Source organism: Rhinoraja longicauda, chromosome 24 (genome assembly GCF_053455715.1).
Source record: "Rhinoraja longicauda isolate Sanriku21f chromosome 24, sRhiLon1.1, whole genome shotgun sequence".
Lineage (NCBI taxonomy): Eukaryota > Metazoa > Chordata > Chondrichthyes > Rajiformes > Arhynchobatidae > Rhinoraja > Rhinoraja longicauda.
Genome location: NC_135976.1, coordinates 35,838,465 through 35,859,726, shown reverse-complemented (window position 1 = coordinate 35,859,726; position 21,262 = coordinate 35,838,465). Strand labels below are relative to the sequence as shown.

Sequence of the window (21,262 nt, the reverse complement as noted above, 5' to 3'; positions counted from 1 at the left end):
GAGATGAGGAGGCATTTCTTTAGTCAGAGGGCGGTGAATCTGTGGGATTCTTTGCCACAGACGGCTGTGGAGGCCACAAGTCAGTGGATATATTTAAGGCAGAGATAGATAGATTCTTGATCAGTGCGGGTGTCAGAGGTTATGGGGAGAAGGCAGGAGAATGGGGTTAGGAGGGAGAGATAGATCAGCCGTGATTGAATGGCAGAGTGCACTTGAAGGGCCGAATGGCCTAATTCCACTCCCATCACGTATGACCTGATGAGAGGGGCAGCAGTGGGTGAGATGTCATTAGAATGAGCTGCAGATGCTGGTTTATACCAAAGATTTTTTGAATTCACTTTTTTTCTCTTTTGAGGCGGCAGGGTGGCGCAGCGGGTAGAGCTGCTGCATCACAGCGCCAGAGACCCGGGTTCCATCCCGACCACGGGCGCTGTCTGTACGGAGTTTGTACGTTCTCCGTGTGACCGTGTGGGTTTTCTCCGGGCGCTCCGGTTTCCTCCCACACTCCAAAGACGTGCGGGTTTGTAGGTTAATTGGCTTTGGTAAAAACGATAAATTGTCACTAGTGTGTGTGTGTGGGATGGTGTTAGTGTGTGGGGATCGATGGTCGGCATGGACTCAGTGGGCCGAAGGGCCAGCGATCCCCGAATACTAACCCTGTCCGACACACTAGGGACAATTTACAATTTTACAGAAGCCAATTAACCTACAGACCTGAAGATGAACGTACAAACTCGGTACAGACGGCGCCCGTAGTCAGGATGGAGCCCGTGTCTCTGGCGCTGTGAGGCAGCGGCTCTACCCGCTGCGCCATCGTGCCGCCTCTGCGGTCTCATGGCCTCTCCTGCTCACTGGGAACCTCTTCACCCACAAGTCCCTGATCACCGGGACGTCAGCCATGGGCCAAGCCTGCCCCCTGCTGGCACCTGGCACGTCTGCAGTTTAATTCAAGTTTATTGTCATCTGCACAAGCACTGTGAGATAAGGAGTCCTACAGCACAGATACAGGCCCTTCAGCCTAACACGTTAATGCTAACCTACATGCCCCTATCCCACCTGCCCGCAGTTCACCCATATCCCTCCAAACCTTCCACCTCTGTTCTCCACAGATGCTGCCTGACCCGCTGAGTTACTCCAGCACTCTGTGAAACGTCACCTATCCATGTTCTCCACAGATGCTGCCTGACCCGCTGAGTTACTCCAGCACTCTGTGAAACGTCACCTATCCATGTTCTCCACAGATGCTGCCTGACCCGCTGAGTTACTCCAGCACTTTGTGTCTGCCTTCTAGAGTTCCTAGTGTTCATTTCAATCATTCTGTTTGTTATCGATCCATTTAAGGCTTTAGGGAGGAAGGTTATGTTGTTTTAAAAAAAAAATCCACCCCATTGAAAACAAGATTGGGTTGGGGACAGTGTGGAGAGAGTGTCCAGCTTCAAGTTTCTGGGCACTCATATTTCGGAGGACCTAACATGGTCCAATAACACTGCTGCGCTGGTCAAGAAGGCACAGCAACGACTGTTCTACCCGAGAACACTGAAGAAGTCTGGTCCACCCCAACAGCTGCTGACGACCTTCTACCGCTGCACCATAGAGAGCATCCTAGACACATGGCATCCCTGTGTGGTACCTCAGCTGCACGGAGGCAGAGAGGAAAGCTCTTCAGCGGGTAGTCCATAGAGCTCAGAGGACCATCGGAACACAGCTACCAGCCTTGGAGGGCATCTACAACACACGATGCCTCAGAAAAGCCACCAGCATCCACAAAGACTCTTCACATCCCTACAACAGTCTGTTCGAACTTCTACCATCGGGCAGACGATACAAGGCCTTCTACGCCCGCACCTCCAGACTCAGGAACAGCTTCATCCCCAGGGCCATAGCTGCTATGAACCGGTCCTGCTGAGCCGGATGGTCACATCGCACAGTGAACCGGCACAGATCTACTTGCACTTTACACTGTTTTAAACTGTTTCTAATTTGTTTCACTGGGTTGTCTAAATTTATACTGATTAGCTAATTAATTTATTGCATCGTATGGGAGGCGCATTCCCAATCTCGTTGTACCCCTGTACAATGACAATGAAGATATATTGTATTGTATTGTATTGTAGGAGAAATAAAACCTCTGCTGCTGTGCCACCTCAGTCTGTTAAATGACATCTGAACATGTATATAGATAGGGAGGGTTTAGAGGGATATGGGCCAAGTGTAGGCAGCTGGGACCAGCCTACTATGCCAACTTGGTTGACATGGACAAGGTGGGCCAAAGGGCCTGTTCCTATGCTGTTCAGCTCCAGGACAGCACCAGAGAAAGTGGGGCAATCAACCTTCATGTAACCTGCCTTAGAAGAATGAGGGGGGATCTCATTTAAACGTATAGAATAGGGAAAGGTTTGGATAGAGTGGATGTGGAAAGGATGTTTCCACCAGTGGTAGAGTCTAGGACCAGAGGGCACAGCCTCAGAATTAAAGGACGTTCCTTTAGGAAGGAGATGAGGAGAAATTTATTTGGTCAGAGGGTGGTGAATCTGTGGGATTCTTTGCCACAGATGGCTGTGGAGGCCACAAGTCAGGGGTTACGGGGAGAAGGCAGGAGAATGGGGTTAGGAGGGAGAGATAGATCAGCCGTGGTTGAATGGCGGAGTAGACTTGATGGGCCGAATGGCCTAATTCTGCTCCTATCATTTATGACCTTATGAACAGACAGGGGACCCAAGCACCAAGCGTGAGCTGTCTGATGTCCACTGGAGAGGGTGTGAGACACGGCCTTGAAGGCAGGCGTGGACATTGAAGCACAGATGGGTTCAGAATGCAGACCCTGTCCTGTCACTCAGCTGTAGCTGAGAAGCAGGGAGTCAGTGTTGAAGAATGTCGTTTCAGGAAAATGGTCAATGATTTCCACAAGTAAACCAGGAGTTCTGAGCTGTCTACCATAGGATGCACGGTGGCGCAGCGGTAGAGTTGCTGCCTTACAGCAAATGCAGCGCCGGAGACTCAGTTTCAATCCCAACTACGGGCGCTGTCTGTACGGAGTTTGTTCGTTCTCCCTGTGACCTGCGTGGGTTTTCTCCGAGATCTTCGGTTTCCTCCCAAGCTCCTAGTGCAGGTTATGTTGGTTCATTTGCTTGGTGTAAGTGTAAATTGTCCCCAGTGTGTGTAGGATAGTGTTAGTGTGCGGGGATCGCTGGTCGGTGCAGACTCGGTGGGCCGAAGGGCCTGTTTCCACGCTGTATCTCTAAATAAAACTAAACAGATAATAGGATTGCATTTATTGAATTATAATAACTTAACACAACACTGTGTTGTGGACAGATTCTGAAGTGTTCAACTTCCGATAGAAAACTCTTAGAAAAGTAACGTTGATCCTGGTGAGAAGTTGGAAAGTGCAAGTGGGAACAAAGATATTTAAGATGCAATTAAGTTCTGTTTTTGGGACAAAGCTGCTTGCAAATGCAGACGAGGCAATGTCCATGAGGTCTTTCTCCAAAGCCACATCTGGCTCATCTTCGGTCTTCGGGGCTGAGGGAGATGTTGAGTGGTTCTGGTGCACTGGGTTATTAGGGCGAGCAGTGGTTGTAATACCGTGCTTGAGATTCAATGTATGTCTTGATCTCCACAACTTTATTCTGATAGTCTTCCAGCTGGGCAGACCTGGTCTCCAGCTCCTTGTTTCCTGATGCCAGCATCTGCTCGGTTGCTGAAACAAACACACATTTACACAGTCAGCAAAGTCTCCTGAACCTGGACTGAACCACAACCTGTGAGAGGTGGCAATGTCAATGGGCAAACTGCACTCCTGGAAGCACAGCATGCACATAGAGTCACAGAGTGATACAGCGTGGAAACAGGCCCTTCGGCCCAACTTGCCCACACCGGCCAACATGTCCCACCTACACTAGTCCCACCTGCCCGCGTTTGGTCCATATCCCTCCAAACCTGTCCTATCCATGCTGGTTTTTACTGAAGATAGACAATGGGCCATTGTGGGCTCCACCCTTCCTTGGCCATCTGTTGCCAGCCCTGCTTTGTTCTGGCCTTTTCCTACCTCTAGTTCCCTCCCCTCTACTTTCGGTCGGAAGAAGGGTCCCAACATGAAACGTCACCTATCCATATTCTCCAGAGATGCTGCCTGACCCGCTGAGTTACTCCAGCACTCTGTGTCTATCCTGGAAGCATATGTAAGAAAGGCTGAGATAGAGTGGATGTGGAGAGGATGTTTCTACTAGTGGGAGAGTCTAGAACCAGAGGGCACAGCCTCAGAAGAAAAGGACCTACCTTCAAAATGGAGATGAGGAGGAATTTCTTTCGTCAAAGGGTAATTTGTGGAATTCACTGCCACAGACGGCTGTGGAGACCACAAGTCAATGGATATATTCAAGGCAGAGATAGATAGATTCTTGATCAGTGCGGGTGTCAGGGGTTATGGGGAGAAGGCAGGAGAATGGGGTTAGGAGGGAGAGATAGATCAGCCATGATTGAATGGTGGAACAGACTCGATGGGCTGAATGGCCTAATTCTGCAGCTATAATCGTACAGTCATGGTCTTCCTAACTCATTCCCTCAATAAACATTGGCCCACTGTCCCGGAGAACGGCCGTCAGAGACTTACTTTCAATGAGCCGTGTGAGCTCTGTGAACCTGTTGAGGTAATGCCCAGCCTCGGCCTTCACCCGATGCACTCGGTCCATCACGTCTTTGGGCAGAGTGTCAGGAACCTTATTCTGCAACTTCTCGTACTCGGGAATGAGTTCTTTCAGTTTCTGGCGAAGAACAAACAAGGCACGTTACAGAATGTCATCTGCTCAGACATATTGAGAGGCGGCACGGTGGTGCAGCGGGTAGAGCTGCTGCCTCACAGCGCCAGAGACCCGGGTTCCATCCCGACTACGGGTGCTGTCTGTACGGAGTTTGCACGTTCTCCCCGTGACTGCTTGGTTTTTTTTTCTGGGCGCTCCGGTTTCCTCCCGCACTCCAAAGTTGTACAGGTTTGTAGGTTAAATGGCTTCTGTAAATTGTGTAGGTTAGTGTTTACGGGGTGATCGCTGGTCGGCGTGGACTCGATGGGCCGAAGGGCCTGTTTCCTCGCTGACTAAAGTAATGTTGCACACATTTTACCAACAGGATGCATTCAGTGATAACTGCTTACTCCAGGGTCAACTCTCCAAAGAAGTATAAAGTAATTTTCTATGATATTACTTGCTGGTGAATAGAACATGCAGCTTATGAGGTGAACTAAATACTAGACGGTTGATGGCGGACATGGAGGGGAGACCTTATACAGGTGGATAAACTTATGAGAGGCACAGATAGGGTAGACAGTCAAAACCTATTTCCCCAGGATAGGTGTCCAACTATGGAGGGTGTAGATTTAAGGTGAGAGGGGGAGGTTTAACGGAGATGTGCAGGCAAGTGGGGGCCTGGAATGCACTGCCAGGGGTGGGGGTGGGGGTGGGGGTAGGGTGGGGGCGGGGGCCTGGAACGTGCTGCCAGGGGTGGGGGTGGGGGTGGGGGTGGGGGTAGGGTGGGGTGGGGGTGGGGGTGGGGGCCTGGAACATGCTGCCAGGGGTGGGGGTGAGGGTGAGGGTGGGGGTGGGGGTGGGGGTAGGGTGGGGTGGGGTGGGGGTGGGGGTCGGGTGGGGTGGGGGTCGGGTGGGGTGGGGGTGGGGGTGGGGGCCTGGAACGTGCTGCCAGGGGTGGGGGTAGGGGTGGGGTGGGGGTGGGGGTGGGGTGGGGGTGGGGGCGGGGGCCTGGAACGCACTGCCAGGGGTGGGGGCAGATACGATAGTGGTGTTTAAGAGGCGTTTGGACGGGCACATGGATATGCAGAGAGTGGAGGGATATGGATCACATGCAGGGAGATGGGATTAGTTTTAGTTGGCACCAGGTTCGGCACGGACATTGTGGGTAGAAGGGCCTGTTCCTGTGCTGTTCTATGTTCTATGAAGGCTGATTAAAACGATGTTGTCGGGGATGTCTACCTTCTGAGCCTCCTCTCCCGTGTCGAGGGCATCGTTTGCGCTCTGCTCCAGTGCCTGGGCTCGCTGCGTGTTGGCCTTGTTCTTCAGCATCAGGCCGTTGATCTGGTCAGCGAGTGGAGCCAGTCGACTAGACATGTCCTGCAGGCTGCGCTCTGCGTTCACCAGCACACCCTCCGTCTGCAAAATACACACCGGCATCAACACAGGCACCAGCCTTTCATTGTCACCAGCCCCAGCTAGAACATTGACATCCTAACTTGCAGCAGCACAACATAACATGGAAACAGAGTGCACTGTAAACAATATCATAAACGAGAACAAATGTTCAATGTGCATGTATAGAAACATAGAATATAGGTGCAGGAGGAGGCCATTCGGCTCTTCAAGCCAGCACCGCCATTCATTGTGACATGGCTGATCATCCACAAACAGTAATCTGTGCCCAACCTCTCCCCATATCCCTTGATTCCACTAGCCCCTCGAGCTTTATCTACCTCTCTCTTAAATTCATCCAGTGATTTGGCCTCCATTGCCCTCAGTGGCAGAGAATTCCACAAATTCACAACTCTCTTGGTGTATATACACACACACACATACACACACACACATACACACATACACACACACACACACACACACACACACACACACACACACACACACACACACACACACACACATAGACACAAAAAGCTGGAGTACCTCAGCGGGTCAGGCAGCATCTCTGGAGAGAAGGAATGGGTGACGTTTCGAGTCGAGACCTTTCTTCAGTCCCGACCCGGGTTCAGACCCGAAACGTCGCCCATTCCTTCTCTCCAGAGATGCTGCCTGTCCCGCTGTGTTACTCCAGCTTTTTGTGTCTCTCTTTGGTTTAAACCAGATTCAGCAGTTCCTTCTTATACACACACACACACACGCGCATAGATATATCATATATATATATATATATATACATATACATATATATACATATATAGAAGGGTCTCAACGTGAAACGTTACCTATTTATTTTCTCCAGAGCTGCTAGTTACATGTGCACAGTGCCAATGCACAGTGAGATTATTTTCTTCCAGACAGTGCAGTACAGTATTGCCAAACCACAGCACATCCCCGATTAGCAAGTGTACAGAAATACTCTACTGGTCCCCCATGCTAGAGGTGCCATGTTTTGACATCATTTTCACAAGTGACAGGAGCAGAATTAGGCCATTTGGCCCATCAAGTCTACTCTGTCATTCAATCACGGCTGATCTATCTAACCCCATTCTCCTGCCTTCTCCCCATAACCCCTGACACCCGCACTAATCAATAATCTATCTATCTCAGCCTTAAAAATAACCATTGACTCGGCAATGAGTTCTCCAGATTCACCACCCTCTGACTAAATAAATTCCTCCTCATCTCCTTCATAAAGGAACACCTTTTAATTCTGAGGCTGTGCCCTCTGTTCCTAGACTCTCCCACCAGTGGAACCATCCTCTCCACATCCACTCTATCCAGACCTTTCACCATTCGGTAAATTTCAATGAGCTTCAATGTGTGTAAACTCCAGCGTGTCGAGCCCAGTGCCATCAAACGTTCTTTATGTTCAAGGTCCAATCAGTGGTGTAGATCATGAGGGATAGGAGTAGAATTAGGCCATTCGGCCCATCGATTCTACTCCGCCATTCAATCATGGCTGATCTATCTCTCCCTCCTAACCCCATTCTCCTGCCTTCTCCCCGTAACCCCTGACACCCGCACTGATCACGAAGTGCCCGTCTTGGTGAGCAGTGCTTGCTGTGAGGACTGTCGTTGAGTTTCCACATGTGGTCGCTATCCCTCGATGTGATTTACCTGTCCGAGGCGTTGCTGTGCCGAGCTGATGGCCCCGGTGATTTTGCCGATTCCCTCGTCCACCTTCCTCAGCGCCGTGCCAGCGTCCCGCACGGCCTCTGCCGCGGCACCGATATCGTCCTTCACCTCCCCCGCTCGGTCCCTGCGGCACAGACAAGAGCAAGGCACACAAGGTCAGGTTCACCAGACTGTCAATGTCCAGTGGTCCCACACTGGACCACTGCCTGTGGCCCAGTGTGTGTGTGGGATAAACAGCCATAACCCACCCGTGCTGACCCCAACTACACTGGAGACACGGCAAGTGCAGGTCTAGTTTACAGATACAGCATGGAAACAGGCCCTTCGGCCCATCGAATCCGCACCGACCAGCGATCCCCGCACACTAACACTATCCTACACACACTAGGGACAATTTACACACACACCAAGCCAATTAACCTACAAACCCGCACGACTTTGGAGTGTGGGAGGAATCCGAAGATCCCGGAGAAACCCCACGCAGCTCATGGGGAGAACGTGCAAACTCCATACAGACAGCACGCGTAGTTAGGATGGAACCCGGGTCTCTGGCGCTGTGAGGCAGCAGCTCTACCCGCTGTGCCATCGTGCCGCCTGATGGAGTTTTGAGAAGGACACAAAGTTCTGGAGTAACTCAGCAGGACGGGCAACATCTGTGCAGGGAAACAGACAGTGATGTTTCAGATTGGGACCCTTCTTCATACTGATTGTAGCAGGGGAGGGAATTATTTCGGTTGAGTCTGAAGAAGGGTTCTGACCTGAAACGTCACCTATTCATGTTCTCCACAGATGCTGCCTGACCCGCTGAGTTACTCCAGCACTCTGTGAAACGTCACCTATCCATGTTCTCCACAGATGCTGCCTGACCCGCTGAGTTACTCCAGCACTCTGTGAAACGTCACCTATCCATGTTCTCCACAGATGCTGCCTGACCCGCTGAGTTACTCCAGCACTCTGTGAAACGTCACCTATCCATGTTCTCCACAGATGCTGCCTGACCCGTTGAGTTACTCCAGCACTGAGTTCTGCTAAATGTTCACCTTGACTTTGATGCCTGGCACAGGTGCAACATCAACATGTAAAAGACACTTGGACAGGTAAAGGGATGGGGAAGGTTTAGGGGGATATGGGCCAAACAGGGACAAATCGTTATTTGAAGGGACTGTTCCTGTGCCTTACTCTTCTAGAGACTGGCAGAGATGGGGCATGTGGGTTAGCATGGATGTGTTGGACCGAAGGGCCTGTGCTGTACTGTTCTACTAGCGTAGATGGGACATGTTGGGTTAGCATGGACCTGTTGGGCTAAAGGGCCTTGCTGTACTATTCTGGAGACTAGCATAGATGGGACAGGTTGGGTCAGCATGGACATGTTGGGTCGAGGGGCCCGTGCTGTACTGTTCTACCAGTGTAGATGGGATACATTGGGTTAGCATGGGCGTGTTGGGCCGAGGGGCCTGTGCTGTACTGTTCTGGATGGGACAGGTTGGGTCAGCATGGGCGTGTTGGGCCGAGGGGCCCGTGCTGTACTGTTCCGGATGGGACAGGTTGGGTCAGCATGGGCATGTTGGGCCGAGGGGCCTGTGCTGTACTGTTCTACAAGTGTAGATGGGACAGGTTGGGTTAACATGGCTGTGTTGGGCCGAGAGGCCTCTGTACTGTTCTGGATGGGACAGGTTGGGTTAGCATGGGCGTGTTGGGCCGAGGGGCCTGTGCTGCACTGTTCTACCAGTGTAGATGGGACAGGTTGGGATAGCATAGTTGTGTTGGGCCGAGGGGCCTGTGCTGTACTGTTCTACCAGTGTAGATGGGACAGGTTGGGATAGCATGGTTGTGTTGGGCCGAGAGGCCTGTGCTGTACTATTCTACCAGTGTAGATGAGACAGGTTGGGATAGCATGGTTGTGTTGGGCCGAGGGGCCTGTGCTGTACTATTCTACCAGTGTAGATGGGACAGGTTGGGATAGCATGGTGTGTTGGGCCGAGGGGCCTGTGCTGGTGCTGGTGCTGCCTTGTTACCTGGCTGCCCGTGCCTCTGCGAGCAGGGCGTTGGCCTTGTCAACGTCGTGTTGCGTGTGTGCGAGGATCTGTGACACGTCGGGGAGTCGTGCCGCGATGTCCCGCAGGGTGCGGATCCTCTCGCCGATGGCGGTGGCGTCCGTGGGCAGTCTGAGCGTCAGCACGTACTCACTGATCCTCTGGATCTCCTCTGGGTCGGCTCTGGCCGCTGGAACACAACAAGGCCGGCGGGGGTTTGAGTTTATAGTTTTTAGTTTCAGAGAAACAGCGCGCCCTTCGGCCCATCGAGTCGGCGCCGACCAGCGATCCCCGCACACCAGCGCAAGGTGGAAGGTGGAGCGTGGAGAACAGCAAGGGGCCTGACGGGGGCTGTTGGGGAGGAGGGGGGCAGGTGGGGGCGGGCAGGAGATGGGAACCTGTGGCAGCGTCAGACGTGTGCACTGTCCAGGTGAGGGTTGTGTGTAACGCACAGCGTCTGACTGTACCTCAGTACAGGTGACAGTAAAGTACCGTTCAATTACGTACAGGACAGGAAGTCTTTGACTTGGCTGACGAGGCTCTTGATGGCAGCGAGATTTCTCTGCATCTGATCCTTGGCAACGATGGCTCGGTAGGTCAGGCTCATGGCGTTGTCCTTGGCCTGTCGTGCCAGCTGCTCCATCCTCTGCAACTGCAAGAGAGCACAGAATACCTGGGTTATGCACAGCCTGGTATCCCTGGGGCAGGCAGCTAGGCCTTCACCATCACAGCTGCCTGTCTGGGGCAATAGTTCACTGCCTGGTCCACCCAGTGTCAAGTCAAGTCAAGTCAATTTTATTTGTATAGCACATTTAAAAACAACCCACGTTGACCAAAGTGCTGTACATTTGAGTGTAGTGAGAGTCACAGAGTCACACAGCACAGAAACAGGCTGACAACACCAACACACCTCGACATTACAACTACTGCAAGTTGGAAATGGCACCAGTCTGGTCACTCTCCCAAACGTCACCCATCCCTTCTCTCCACAGATGCTGCCTGACCCGCTGAGTTACTCCAGCACTCTGTGAAACGTCACCCATTCCTTCTCTCCACAGATGCTGCCTGTCCCGCTGAGTTACTCCAGCATTTTGTGTCTATCTTCAGTTTAAACCAGCATCTGCAGTTCCTTCCTGCACGACTTTGTACACTATCTCAGTGTAGTACTGCTGTACACCTATACTGTATCTGAGATGCTTATTGAAGATGTATCCACATGCTTATGTAGAATGATTGGAAGGAACTACAGATGCTGGGTTAATTTGAAGATAGATACAAAACGCTGGAGTAACTCAGCGGGACAGGCAGCATCTCTGGAGAGAAGGAATGGGTGACGTTTCGGGTCTGAAGAAGGGTCTTGACACGAAACGTCACCCATTCCTTCTCTCCAGAGATGCTGCCTGTCCCGCTGAGTTACTCCAGCATTTTGTGTCTATCTTTAGTGTCAATCTTATGCATAGTGATTCCTGGACTGAACTGTGTACAAAAATGAATTTCACTGCACCTCTACACAAGTGATAAATAAACAACTATACCGTACTATACCGTACTATACCGTACTATACCGTACTATACCGTACTATACCGTACCCTTCGGTCCAACCTATCTACGCCCTTAATCAAAACTAGTCCCATTTACCCACGTTTGGCCCATCTCCCTCTAAACATTTCTTATCCGTGAACTTGTCCACATGTGTTTTAAATGCTGTTATATTACTCACCTCAACTAGCTCCTCTGGTAACTCGTTGCCTACCCTCACCACCCTCTGTAAGTAAACGTTGTCCCTGAGATTCTTGCTAAATCTTTCCCCTCGCACCATAAATCTACAATATGTCCTCTGGCCCTTGATTCCCTTACCCAAGGCATGAGGATCTGTGCGTTTACCTGATCTATTTTCCTCATAATCTTACACACCTCTATAAGAAACCCTCTCAGCCTCCTGCGCTCCAAGGATTAAAGTCCCAGCCTGCCCCAACCTCTCCCTGTAGCTCAGGCCCTCGAGTCCTGGCAACATCCTCGTAAATCTTCTCTGCGCTCTTTCCAGCTTGACGACATCCTTCCGATAGCAGGGTGACCAACACTGAACGCAGGACTCCAAGTGTGGTCTCGCCAACTGGTCATTTCCAAACCATGAAGAAACATATTTAACAGATATGTGGTGGAAAGCATAAAGTCGGGATTCATCACAGCTGGGTTTGGGAACAGCTCTGCCCATTGACGCAAGAAATCACAGAGAGTTGTAGATGTAGCCCAGCCCGTCACACACACCACACTCCCCACCATTGTAGATGTAGCCCAGTCCGTCACACACATCACACTCCCCACCATTGTAGATGTAGCCCAGCCCATCACACACCACACTCCCCACCATTGTAGATGTAGCCCAGCCCATCACACACACCACACTCCCCACCATTGTAGATGTAGCCCAGCCCATCACACACACCACACTCCCCACCATTGTAGATGTAGCCCAGCCCATCACACACACCACACTCCCCACCATCGACTCCATCTACACTTCACGCTGCCTCGGGAAAGCAGCCAACATGATCAAAGACTTGTCCGTGTCCCACCCTGGTCATTCCCTCGTCTCCCCACTCCCGCCCGGCAGAAGGTACAGAAGCTTGAAAGCGCGAACCACCAGACTCAGGGACAGCTTCTCCCCCTCTGTGATCAGGCTTCTGACCGTCCCTTCCATAAGCCAGGGCACTGTCTGATTCACCTCGACCCCATTGCGGACATTGGACTTTTACCTACTGTACCTGAGTTTTTGACCTGATTGTATTTGTGGTTAATTTAATTTAGTTGATTAGTTTCATTATTGTGTATAGTATTATCTGATCTGATTGGATAGCATAACAAAACCTTTCGCTTTGAGTTTAGTCCATTGTTATGCGTAATGAGGTAAATGAAGATCTTTAACCAGGCTGCTGGAAAAGCTAGAGTAAAAAACCTTGGTACATGTGATAATAACCATGTATTGTGATCATGTCGAGTCTCTCTGCTAGTATAAGGAAATAACTGCAGATGCTGGTACAAATTGAAGGTATTTATTCACAAAATGCTGGAGTAACTCAGCAGGACAGGCAGCATCTCTAGAGAGAAGGAATGGGTGACGGTTCGGGTCGAGACCCTTCTTCAGTCTGAAGAAACGTCACCCATTCCTTCTCTCCCGAGATGCTGCCTGACCTGCTGAGTTACTCCAGCATTTTGTGAATAAACAGCCTTTCAGCTGACTGGACTGCTCGCAAACGAAAGCTTTTCACTGTACCTCGGCACATAGAAACATAGAAAAATAGATGCAGGAGTTGGCCATTCGGCCCTTCGAGCCAGCACCGCCATTCAATATGATCATGGCTGATCAACTAAAATCAGTGCCCTGTTCCTGCTTTTTCCCCAAATCCCTCGATTCCTTTCGCCCAAAGAGCTAAATCTACCTCTCCCTTGAAACAGGTGCCAATAATCCACTGGAGACCCTACCTTTCGGGAGAGCTGGGTGATTCTGTTGGCGACGTCGGGCACCGCAGTGCTGCCTCTCTCAGCGTCCTCGATGGCTTTCCTCGCCAGCTGCACCGCTCCCCGACAGTCTGGTCCAGCACAGCTCGTGGGGCAGAGCGGCCCCTCACAGCTGGCCGCCGTACAGGGATCCCCCCTGGAACCTCCACACACCTGACGACAGAGCACAGCAAGCAGCGGTTAACACACGACGAGCGTTTGTCGGCACTGGGCCTGCACTCGCTGGAGTTTAGAAGAATGACGGGGGAACCACATTGAAACACACAGAATAGTGAGCGGCCTGGGTAGAGTGGGTGTGGAGAGGATGGTCCCACTAGTGGGAGAGTCTAGGACCAGAGGGCACAGCCTCAGAATTAAAGGACGTACGTTTAGGAAGGAGTTGAGGAGGATTTTCTTTAGACAGAGGGTGGTGAATCTGTGGAATCCATTGCCACACAAGTCAGTGGATATTTTTAAGGCAGAGATAGATAGATTCTTGATTAGTGCCGGTGTCAGGGGTTATGGGGAGAAGGCAGGAGAATGGGGTTAGGAGGGAGAGATAGATCAGCCGTGATTGAATGGCAGAGTAGACTTGATGAGCCGAATGGCCTAATTTTGCTCCTAGAACATGAACTTATCACATAACGGGCCTTACACAGTGACAGGGTTTACAGAATGTATAGGAGGAACTACAGATGCTGGTTTACACTGAAGATAGTCATAAAATGCTGGAGTAACTCAGCGGGTCAGGCAGCATCTCTGGAGACTGAAGATGGGTCTTGATCCAAAATATCACCACAGATGCTGCCTGACCCGCTGAGTTACTCCAGCACTCTGTGAAACGTCACCTATCCATGTTCCCCACAGATGCTGCCTGACCCGCTGAGTTACTCCAGCACTGTGAAACATGACCTATCCATGTTCCCCACAGATGCTGCCTGACCCGCTGAGTTACTCCAGCACTCTGTGAAACGTCACCTATCCATGTTCTCCACAGATGCTGCCTGACCCGCTGAGTTACTCCAGCACTCTGTGAAACGTCACCTATCCATGTTCTCCACAGATGCTGCCTGGCCCGCTGAGTTACTCCAGCAGTGTGTCTGTCTTTGGGGCAGACAGATTGCCGGGGTTGGGGTAACGAGGGACTCGTGAGCAGGGCGCTGCACTGCCTTACCTTGCTGATGAGTGGGTTGATATCTGGGGTCTTCAGGCCCTCCTTCATCTCGCGCAGTTTGAGGCCGTTGTCGGGGCTGAGATGGGACTCCAGGCGCTTGGCAGTGAAGCGGGCATCACGAGCCTTCAGGATGTCGGGCTCCACGGCGGTGACCCGGCCTCTCGCTCTGCCAGACCGCTGGTACGATGACAAGATGCTGGTGAACGCACCTGAAGGAACAGGAATCACTAGCATGTGTGGCAGGGCTGTGGTCGCTCAACAGTTAACATTGGACTGGGAAGTGCTCCGTTGATCCAGAGATATGACGAGCAACAACACAACTTTGATTAGTTTTAGTTTAGTTTAGTTTAAGAGATACAGTGCGGAAACAGGCCCTTCGGCCCATCTAGTCCACAGCAATCCCCGCACACTAACTCTATCCTACACACACGAGGGACAATTTACACACACACCAAGCGAATTAACCTACAAACCTGTATGTCTTTGGAGTGTGGGAGGAAACCGAAGATCTCGGAGAAAACCCAGGCAGGTCACGGGGAGAACGTACAAACTCCGTACAGACAGCACCCGTAGTCGGGATCGAACCCGGGTATCCAGCGCTATAAGGCAGCAACTCTACCACTGTGCTACCTTGCCACCCCTGTTTTAGTGCGGGTGTCAGGGGTTATGGGGAGAAGGCAGGAGAATGGGGTTAGGATGGAGAGATAGCTCAGCCATGATTGAATGGCAGAGTGGGCATTTGGGCCGAATGGCCTAATTCTACTCCTATCACATGATCTTATGCTGTGATCCAGACTCATTGAGCTGTTACAGAACTACATAGATAGACCCATTGATCTGACGGGTTTGCTCTGTTTCTGTCTTCACCTCCACAAACTGGAGGTGCAGCCCCTCAGATTCCACAGGTAGTTTACAGTCCGATGCATGAAGACTGAATTCTCCAGGTTTAGGTAACTACGCCCCTCTTGTCATTGGCCCGTCACTGGCCCCTTACCTTGAGTTCCGTGCGAGCCCTCAGCGATGTAGTGATCCAGCTGCTCATTCTTCACACGGACTTGCCTCTGGATATTCCTCACATCGCCCTTCAGCTCCTCCAGCTCCCTGACCAGCCGCACGTTCTGATCCACACCGCCAACGTCCGGGTTGACCTGGTCTGTCTCCAGCCTGTGAACACGTCCAAACAACAGGCTGGCTAAGTGCAAACGTCGCTAACGCGGGTCTCATTGCTTTGCTGTTCTATTTCAGATGTGCGGGCAGTGCGTGTGTAAGCACAACACAGTGGGCAGCACCTGTGAGCAGTGTGCCAGCCTCAACAATGACCAGCCCTGGAGACCAGCTGATGACCAGAGTACCAACGCCTGTAAAGGTGAGTGCCGCGGCCCCCGGGCGCAGTGTGGACCCCCCACCTGTAGAGGGAGGCAGCACCGGGGGTGATCACAGAGGTCACTTTAGTTTGGTTTAGAGATACCGCGCGGAAACAGGCCCTTCGGCCCATCGTGTCCGCACCGACCAGCGTCTTGATCAGTACGGATGTCAGGGGTTATGGGGAGAAGGCAGGAGAATGGGGTTAAGAGGGAGAGACAGATCAGCCGTGATTGAATGGTGGAGTAGACTTGATGGGCCGAGTGGCCTAATTCCACTTCTATCTACTCCTTTCTACAATTATCACTTGTGATGTTATCAACACTTGATCCCCTTTCAAGATGGTGCCCATCCCAGGCGACTGTCTGCACACTAGCCACAGAAACAGTTCTACAAACTCACGTTACAATCACTCCACACTCTAGAATGTCTCTTCCCACAGATTCCCTGATCATGTAGCTGTGTACTGTAAACGACTCGATTGTAATCATGTATTGTCTTTCCGCTGACTGGTTAGCACGCAGCAAAAGCTTTTCACTGTACCTCGGTACATGTGACAATAAACTACACTGGACTAAACTGAACTGGCGGGGAACAATGGCCTGAGTCTGGTCCAACTCCTTGCACAAAGTGTGGGAAGGAGATGCAGGAATCTTGAAGAAGGGTCCTGACCCGAAACGTCATCTATCCATGTTCTCCACAGATGCTACCTGACCCGCTGAGTTACTCCAGCATTCTGTGAAACGTCACCTATCCATGTTCTCCACAGATGCTGCCTGACCCGCTGAGTTACTCCAGGTTCTGACTGTCTACCCTCTAATTATGCTTCACGTAATTCCATATTTTCTATCAGGTCTACAGAGGGAGTTAGATAAAGCTCTTAGAAAAAGGTGCAGGAGGAGGCCATTCAGCCCTTCGAGCCAGCACCGCCATTCAATATGATCATGGCTGATCTTCCACAATCAGTACCCCGTTCCTGCTTTCTCCCCATATCCCTTGATTCCGTTAGCCCTAAGAGCTAAATCTAACTCTCTCTTGAAAGCATCCAGTGAATTGGCCTCCACTGCCTTCTGTGGCAGAGAATTCCACAGATTCACAACTCTCTGGGTGAAAATGTTTTTCCTCATCTCAGTCCTAAATGGCCAACCCTTTATTCTTAAACTGTGACCCCTGGTTCTGGACTCCCCCAACATCGGGAACATTTTTCCTGCATCTAGCCTGTCCAATCCCTTAAGAATTTTATATGTTTCTATAATCTCTGAGGCTAGAACCATCTTCTCCCCAGATAGACACGAAATGCCGGAGTAACTCAGAGCTAAATCTAACTCTCGATAGACTCAAAATGCTGGAGTAACTCAGCGGGTCAGGCAGCATCTCTGGAGAGAAGGAATGGGTGACGTTTGGGTCGAGACCCTTGTTCAGACCGGTCTAACCAGGGGTGCCGTGCTGCTGGAGTTCACTGGAGTGCTGCTCTGGCACCTCTGTAATTTTAACTAGCGGGGAATGTACCAGCGGCCACTGGCCCCAGTGACAGTGACAGCTCTGGCCATTAGATTTTAGATTTAGAGATACAGCGCGGAAACAGGCCCTTCGGCCCACCGAGTCCGCGCCGCCCAGTGATCCCCGCACACTAACACTATCCTACACACACTAGGGACAATTTTTACATATTACCCAGTCAATTAACCTATATACCTATATGTCTTTGGAGTGTGGGAGGAAACCGAAGATCTCGGAGAAAACCTACGCAGGTCACGGGGAGAACGTACAAACTCCGTACAGACGGCGCCCGTAGTCAGGATCGAACCTGAGTCTCCGGCGCTGCATTCGCTGTAAGGCAGCAACTCTACCGCTGCGCCACCGTGCCGCCCAGTGCAACACTGGGTCTAGCTGTCTGTTGAATGCAGGCGGTGATGTGTGCGATGCTGACGATGGTGTGGGACGTACCTGAGCTGGATGTACTTGTTGTACATGTCAGTGATGGTGGTGTTGGACACAGCAGGGTTGCTGATGATAGCTTGGATCTGCTGCAGTCTGTTGTTCAGCGCAAGTATCTGGGAATCGTGCCGACTGCTGGCCTGCCCCGGCAGCTTTATGTTGACCAGCGCTTTGTGCCGCACGGTGATGGAGCCCAGCTCCTTGTCCATGATGAGGAAACATGGGTGACACTGGCGGCACTCGGGGAAGTCGGAGCAGTAACCACGCGCCCGCTCACACTCGTCACAGCGCTGGCCCGTAAAGCCCGGCCGACACAAACACCGCCCCGTCGCCTTGTCACACGCGCCCTGCTCCGACCCAGCAGAGTCACACTCACAGCCTGTGGGCAGAGAAGATGGCACCATTAGCACTAGTCACCCTGCCCTGGCAGGCATGTCGATCATCGGCAGAGTAGACCAGGGAGAAGCACAGAGACCCTCGCCCAACGGGAGGGCAATCGGGAACCAGAGGACATGGGGTTCAAGTGAGGGGGGGGGGAAAGATCAGATAGGATCCTGAGGGGTAACGTTTTCACACAGAGGGTGGTGGGTGTATGGAACGAGCTGCCGGAGAAGGTATTGAGGCTGGGACTATCGCAACATTTAAGAAACATTTAGACCAAGGAGTTAGTGGTGGGGCTTAGGAGGGGAGGGACAGCCCTGTCCCCGGTCTCCATCAATGGGGTGGATGTGCAGTTTACCCGCGAGTGCAGATACCTGGGAGTTACCTGGACATTAGACTGGACTAGTCCAGGAACGCTGAGGCCCTGTACAAGCAGGTACAGAGCTGGCTGCACTTTATGTGAAGGCTCCGCTCCTTCAACATCTGCAGTGAGATGCTGCAGATGTTCTACCAGTCGGTGGTGGGCAGTGCCATCTTAATCCCTGTGGTTATCAAACTGTACAATCCCTCCCCCTTCTGTCATGGGGTAGACTGACTCCCCACCCCACCCCCCTCCCCAATCTTTGCCCATCCCCAATCCTTTCCACTCGTCACTGTAGTTCCATGTTTGGTGTATCTTGTATTGATGATGGCAGATCAGTTTCCCTCCTGGGATAAAGTTCTATCGTATCGAATCCTATCTGCCTCACTACCAGCACCTCTGGCAGCAGGTTCCAGGCACCCACCACCCTCTGTGTGAAACACCCTCCTCACTCTGTGTAAGCACATCCCAGCCTGTGATCACCCTGCTCCTCTGTCTCAGTGTCACTGCCCCACCACAGGGTGGAACAGTGGGACTGACGATAGTCACACACTGAGCATTGGCCAGGTAGGATGTGCCAATCCCTCTCACCCGCTGCCAGTGGCCTATTCACCCCGTTACACGTTAGAGATACAGCGCAGAAACAGGCCCTTCCCACCGAGTGGTCACCGACCACCGATCACCACGTACACGGGCACTATCCCACACGTTAGGGACTATTACGTTACAGAAGACAATTAACCTACAAACCCGCACATCTTTGGAGTGTGGGCGGAAACCGGAACACCCGGATAAAACCCACGCGGTCATTAGGGGAACGTGCAAACTCCGTACAGACAGCGCCCGTAGTCAGGATCGAACCTGGATCTCTGGCATTCCGGCGCCGTGTGTCTCACACCTTGTGTGTGTCATCTCTGGCCATCCTCCAACCATCTGCCTATCAGAAACCCCCTTCACCTATGTTCACCTATGGCTTGCCATGCGTTACCCTCTCCCCCTCCCTACATTCAGTCTGATGCAGCGACTCCAAACGTCACCTACCCACGTTCTGCACAGATGCTGCCTGACCCACTGAGTTACTCCAGCACTCTGTGTCTTTGCTTGGTAAACCATCATCTGCAGTTCCTTGTTTCTGCATCGTGTCTTGTTTTGAGTGGTGTGTGTGGTGTGTGTGTGGTGTGTGTGCGGTGTGTGTGGTGTGTGAGGGGTGTGTGAGGGGTGTGTGAGGGGTGTGTGAGGGGTGTGTGGTGTGTGTGAGGGGTGTGTGAGGGGTGTGTGAGGGGTGTGTGGTGTGTGTGAGGGGTGTGTGAGGGGTGTGTGAGGGGTGTGTGAGGGGTGTGTGGTGTGTGAGGGGTGTGTGAGGGGTGTGTGTGGTGTGTGTGAGGGATGTGTGGGGGGTGACGGTCGGCCAGGGTGACCAGGCCGGAGTGGCCAGGCGTAAGGATGGCAGGGCTGGTACTTACGCACGCATTCTGTACCCAAGCTGTAGTAATGGTCCGGGCATTTCACCGGGTCGGATTGTCCGCACGTTCTTCCATTAGTGCCCGCTCGGCACGGGCACTGCCCGGTGATCTGGACAACAAATGCAACCGGTTACAACGTTTACTAGCCCATCATTGATAGTAGCAGACTCAGGCCATTCAGCCCATCGAGTCTACTCCGTCATTCAATCACGGCTGATCTATCTCTCCCTCCTAACCCCATTCTCCTGCCTTCTCCCCATAACCCCTAACACCCACACTGATCAAGAATCTATCTATCTCTGCCTGAAAAATATTCACTGACTTGTTGCCTCCACAGCCGTCTGTGGCAAAGAATCCCACAGATTCACCACCCTCTGACTAAAGAGATTTCTCCTCTTCTTCCTAAGGGAACGTCCTTTAATTCTGAGGCTGTGCCCTCTGGTCCTAGACTCTCCCACTAGTCAGGACCCTTCTTCAGTCTGAAACGTCACCCATTCCTTCTCTCCAGAGATGCTGTCTGTCCCGCTGGGTTGCTGCTGCTTTTTGTGTCTATCTTTGGTTTAAACCGGCATCTGCAGATCCTTCCTGCACTGGGTGTGGGACTGTGATACTGGGGGTAGGGGTTGCCAACTTCCTCACTCCCAAATATAGGACAAGGTGACGTCACCGCCCCGCGCCCCACGTGACCTCACCCAGCCAGCGGCCACGTGCTCCCGCTCCACCAATGGCGGCCGCCCAGGGCCAGGAGGCGGGTTGCTACGCAACCTCCTTGCCTCCTTGTCCGGACCTAATATGGGACAAGGGCGGTCCCGTACGGGACAAAACAATTTAGCCCAAAATACAGGATGTCCCGGCTAATACGGGACAGTTGGCAACCCTAGCTGTGGGTGATACTGGGATAGGTTGTGATACAGGGTCTGGGCTGGTACACGGTGTGGGCTGGTACACTGGGGCTGGTACATGGTGTGGGCAGGTACATGGTCTGGGCTGGTACACGGTGTGGGCTGGTACACTGGGGCTGGGCTGGTACATGGTGTGGGCTGGTACACGGTGTGGGCTGGTACACTGGGGCTGGTACACTGGGGCTGGGCTGGTACACTGGGGCTGGTACACTGGGGATGGGCTGCTACACGGTGTGGGCTGGTACACGGTATGGGCTGGTACACGGTATGGGCTGGTACACTGGGTGTGGGCTGGTACACTGGGGCTGGGCTGG

The 21,262-nt window shown here is 52.2% G+C and overlaps 1 protein-coding gene across 4 annotated transcripts in view; it reads right to left on the bottom strand.

Moving 5' to 3' along the window:
• Nucleotides 1-3,257: 3,257 nt before the first annotated feature.
• The window catches only part of lamb3 (laminin subunit beta 3), an 89,284-nt gene continuing 71,279 nt past the window's right edge, over nucleotides 3,258-21,262 (bottom strand). For all 4 annotated transcript variants that reach the window (XM_078420254.1, XM_078420255.1, XM_078420257.1 and 1 more), the window contains 11 exons: nucleotides 20,047-20,155; nucleotides 17,851-18,220; nucleotides 15,536-15,705; nucleotides 14,542-14,750; nucleotides 13,353-13,541; nucleotides 10,376-10,520; nucleotides 9,851-10,058; nucleotides 7,818-7,959; nucleotides 5,982-6,158; nucleotides 4,613-4,763; nucleotides 3,258-3,700 (listed from right to left, as the gene is read on the bottom strand). In XM_078420254.1, the coding sequence (XP_078276380.1) occupies nucleotides 3,561-3,700; nucleotides 4,613-4,763; nucleotides 5,982-6,158; nucleotides 7,818-7,959; nucleotides 9,851-10,058; nucleotides 10,376-10,520; nucleotides 13,353-13,541; nucleotides 14,542-14,750; nucleotides 15,536-15,705; nucleotides 17,851-18,220; nucleotides 20,047-20,155 (2,010 nt within the window). In that variant the 3' untranslated portion in view covers nucleotides 3,258-3,560. The remainder of the gene's footprint in view (nucleotides 3,701-4,612; nucleotides 4,764-5,981; nucleotides 6,159-7,817; nucleotides 7,960-9,850; nucleotides 10,059-10,375; nucleotides 10,521-13,352; nucleotides 13,542-14,541; nucleotides 14,751-15,535; nucleotides 15,706-17,850; nucleotides 18,221-20,046; nucleotides 20,156-21,262) is intronic.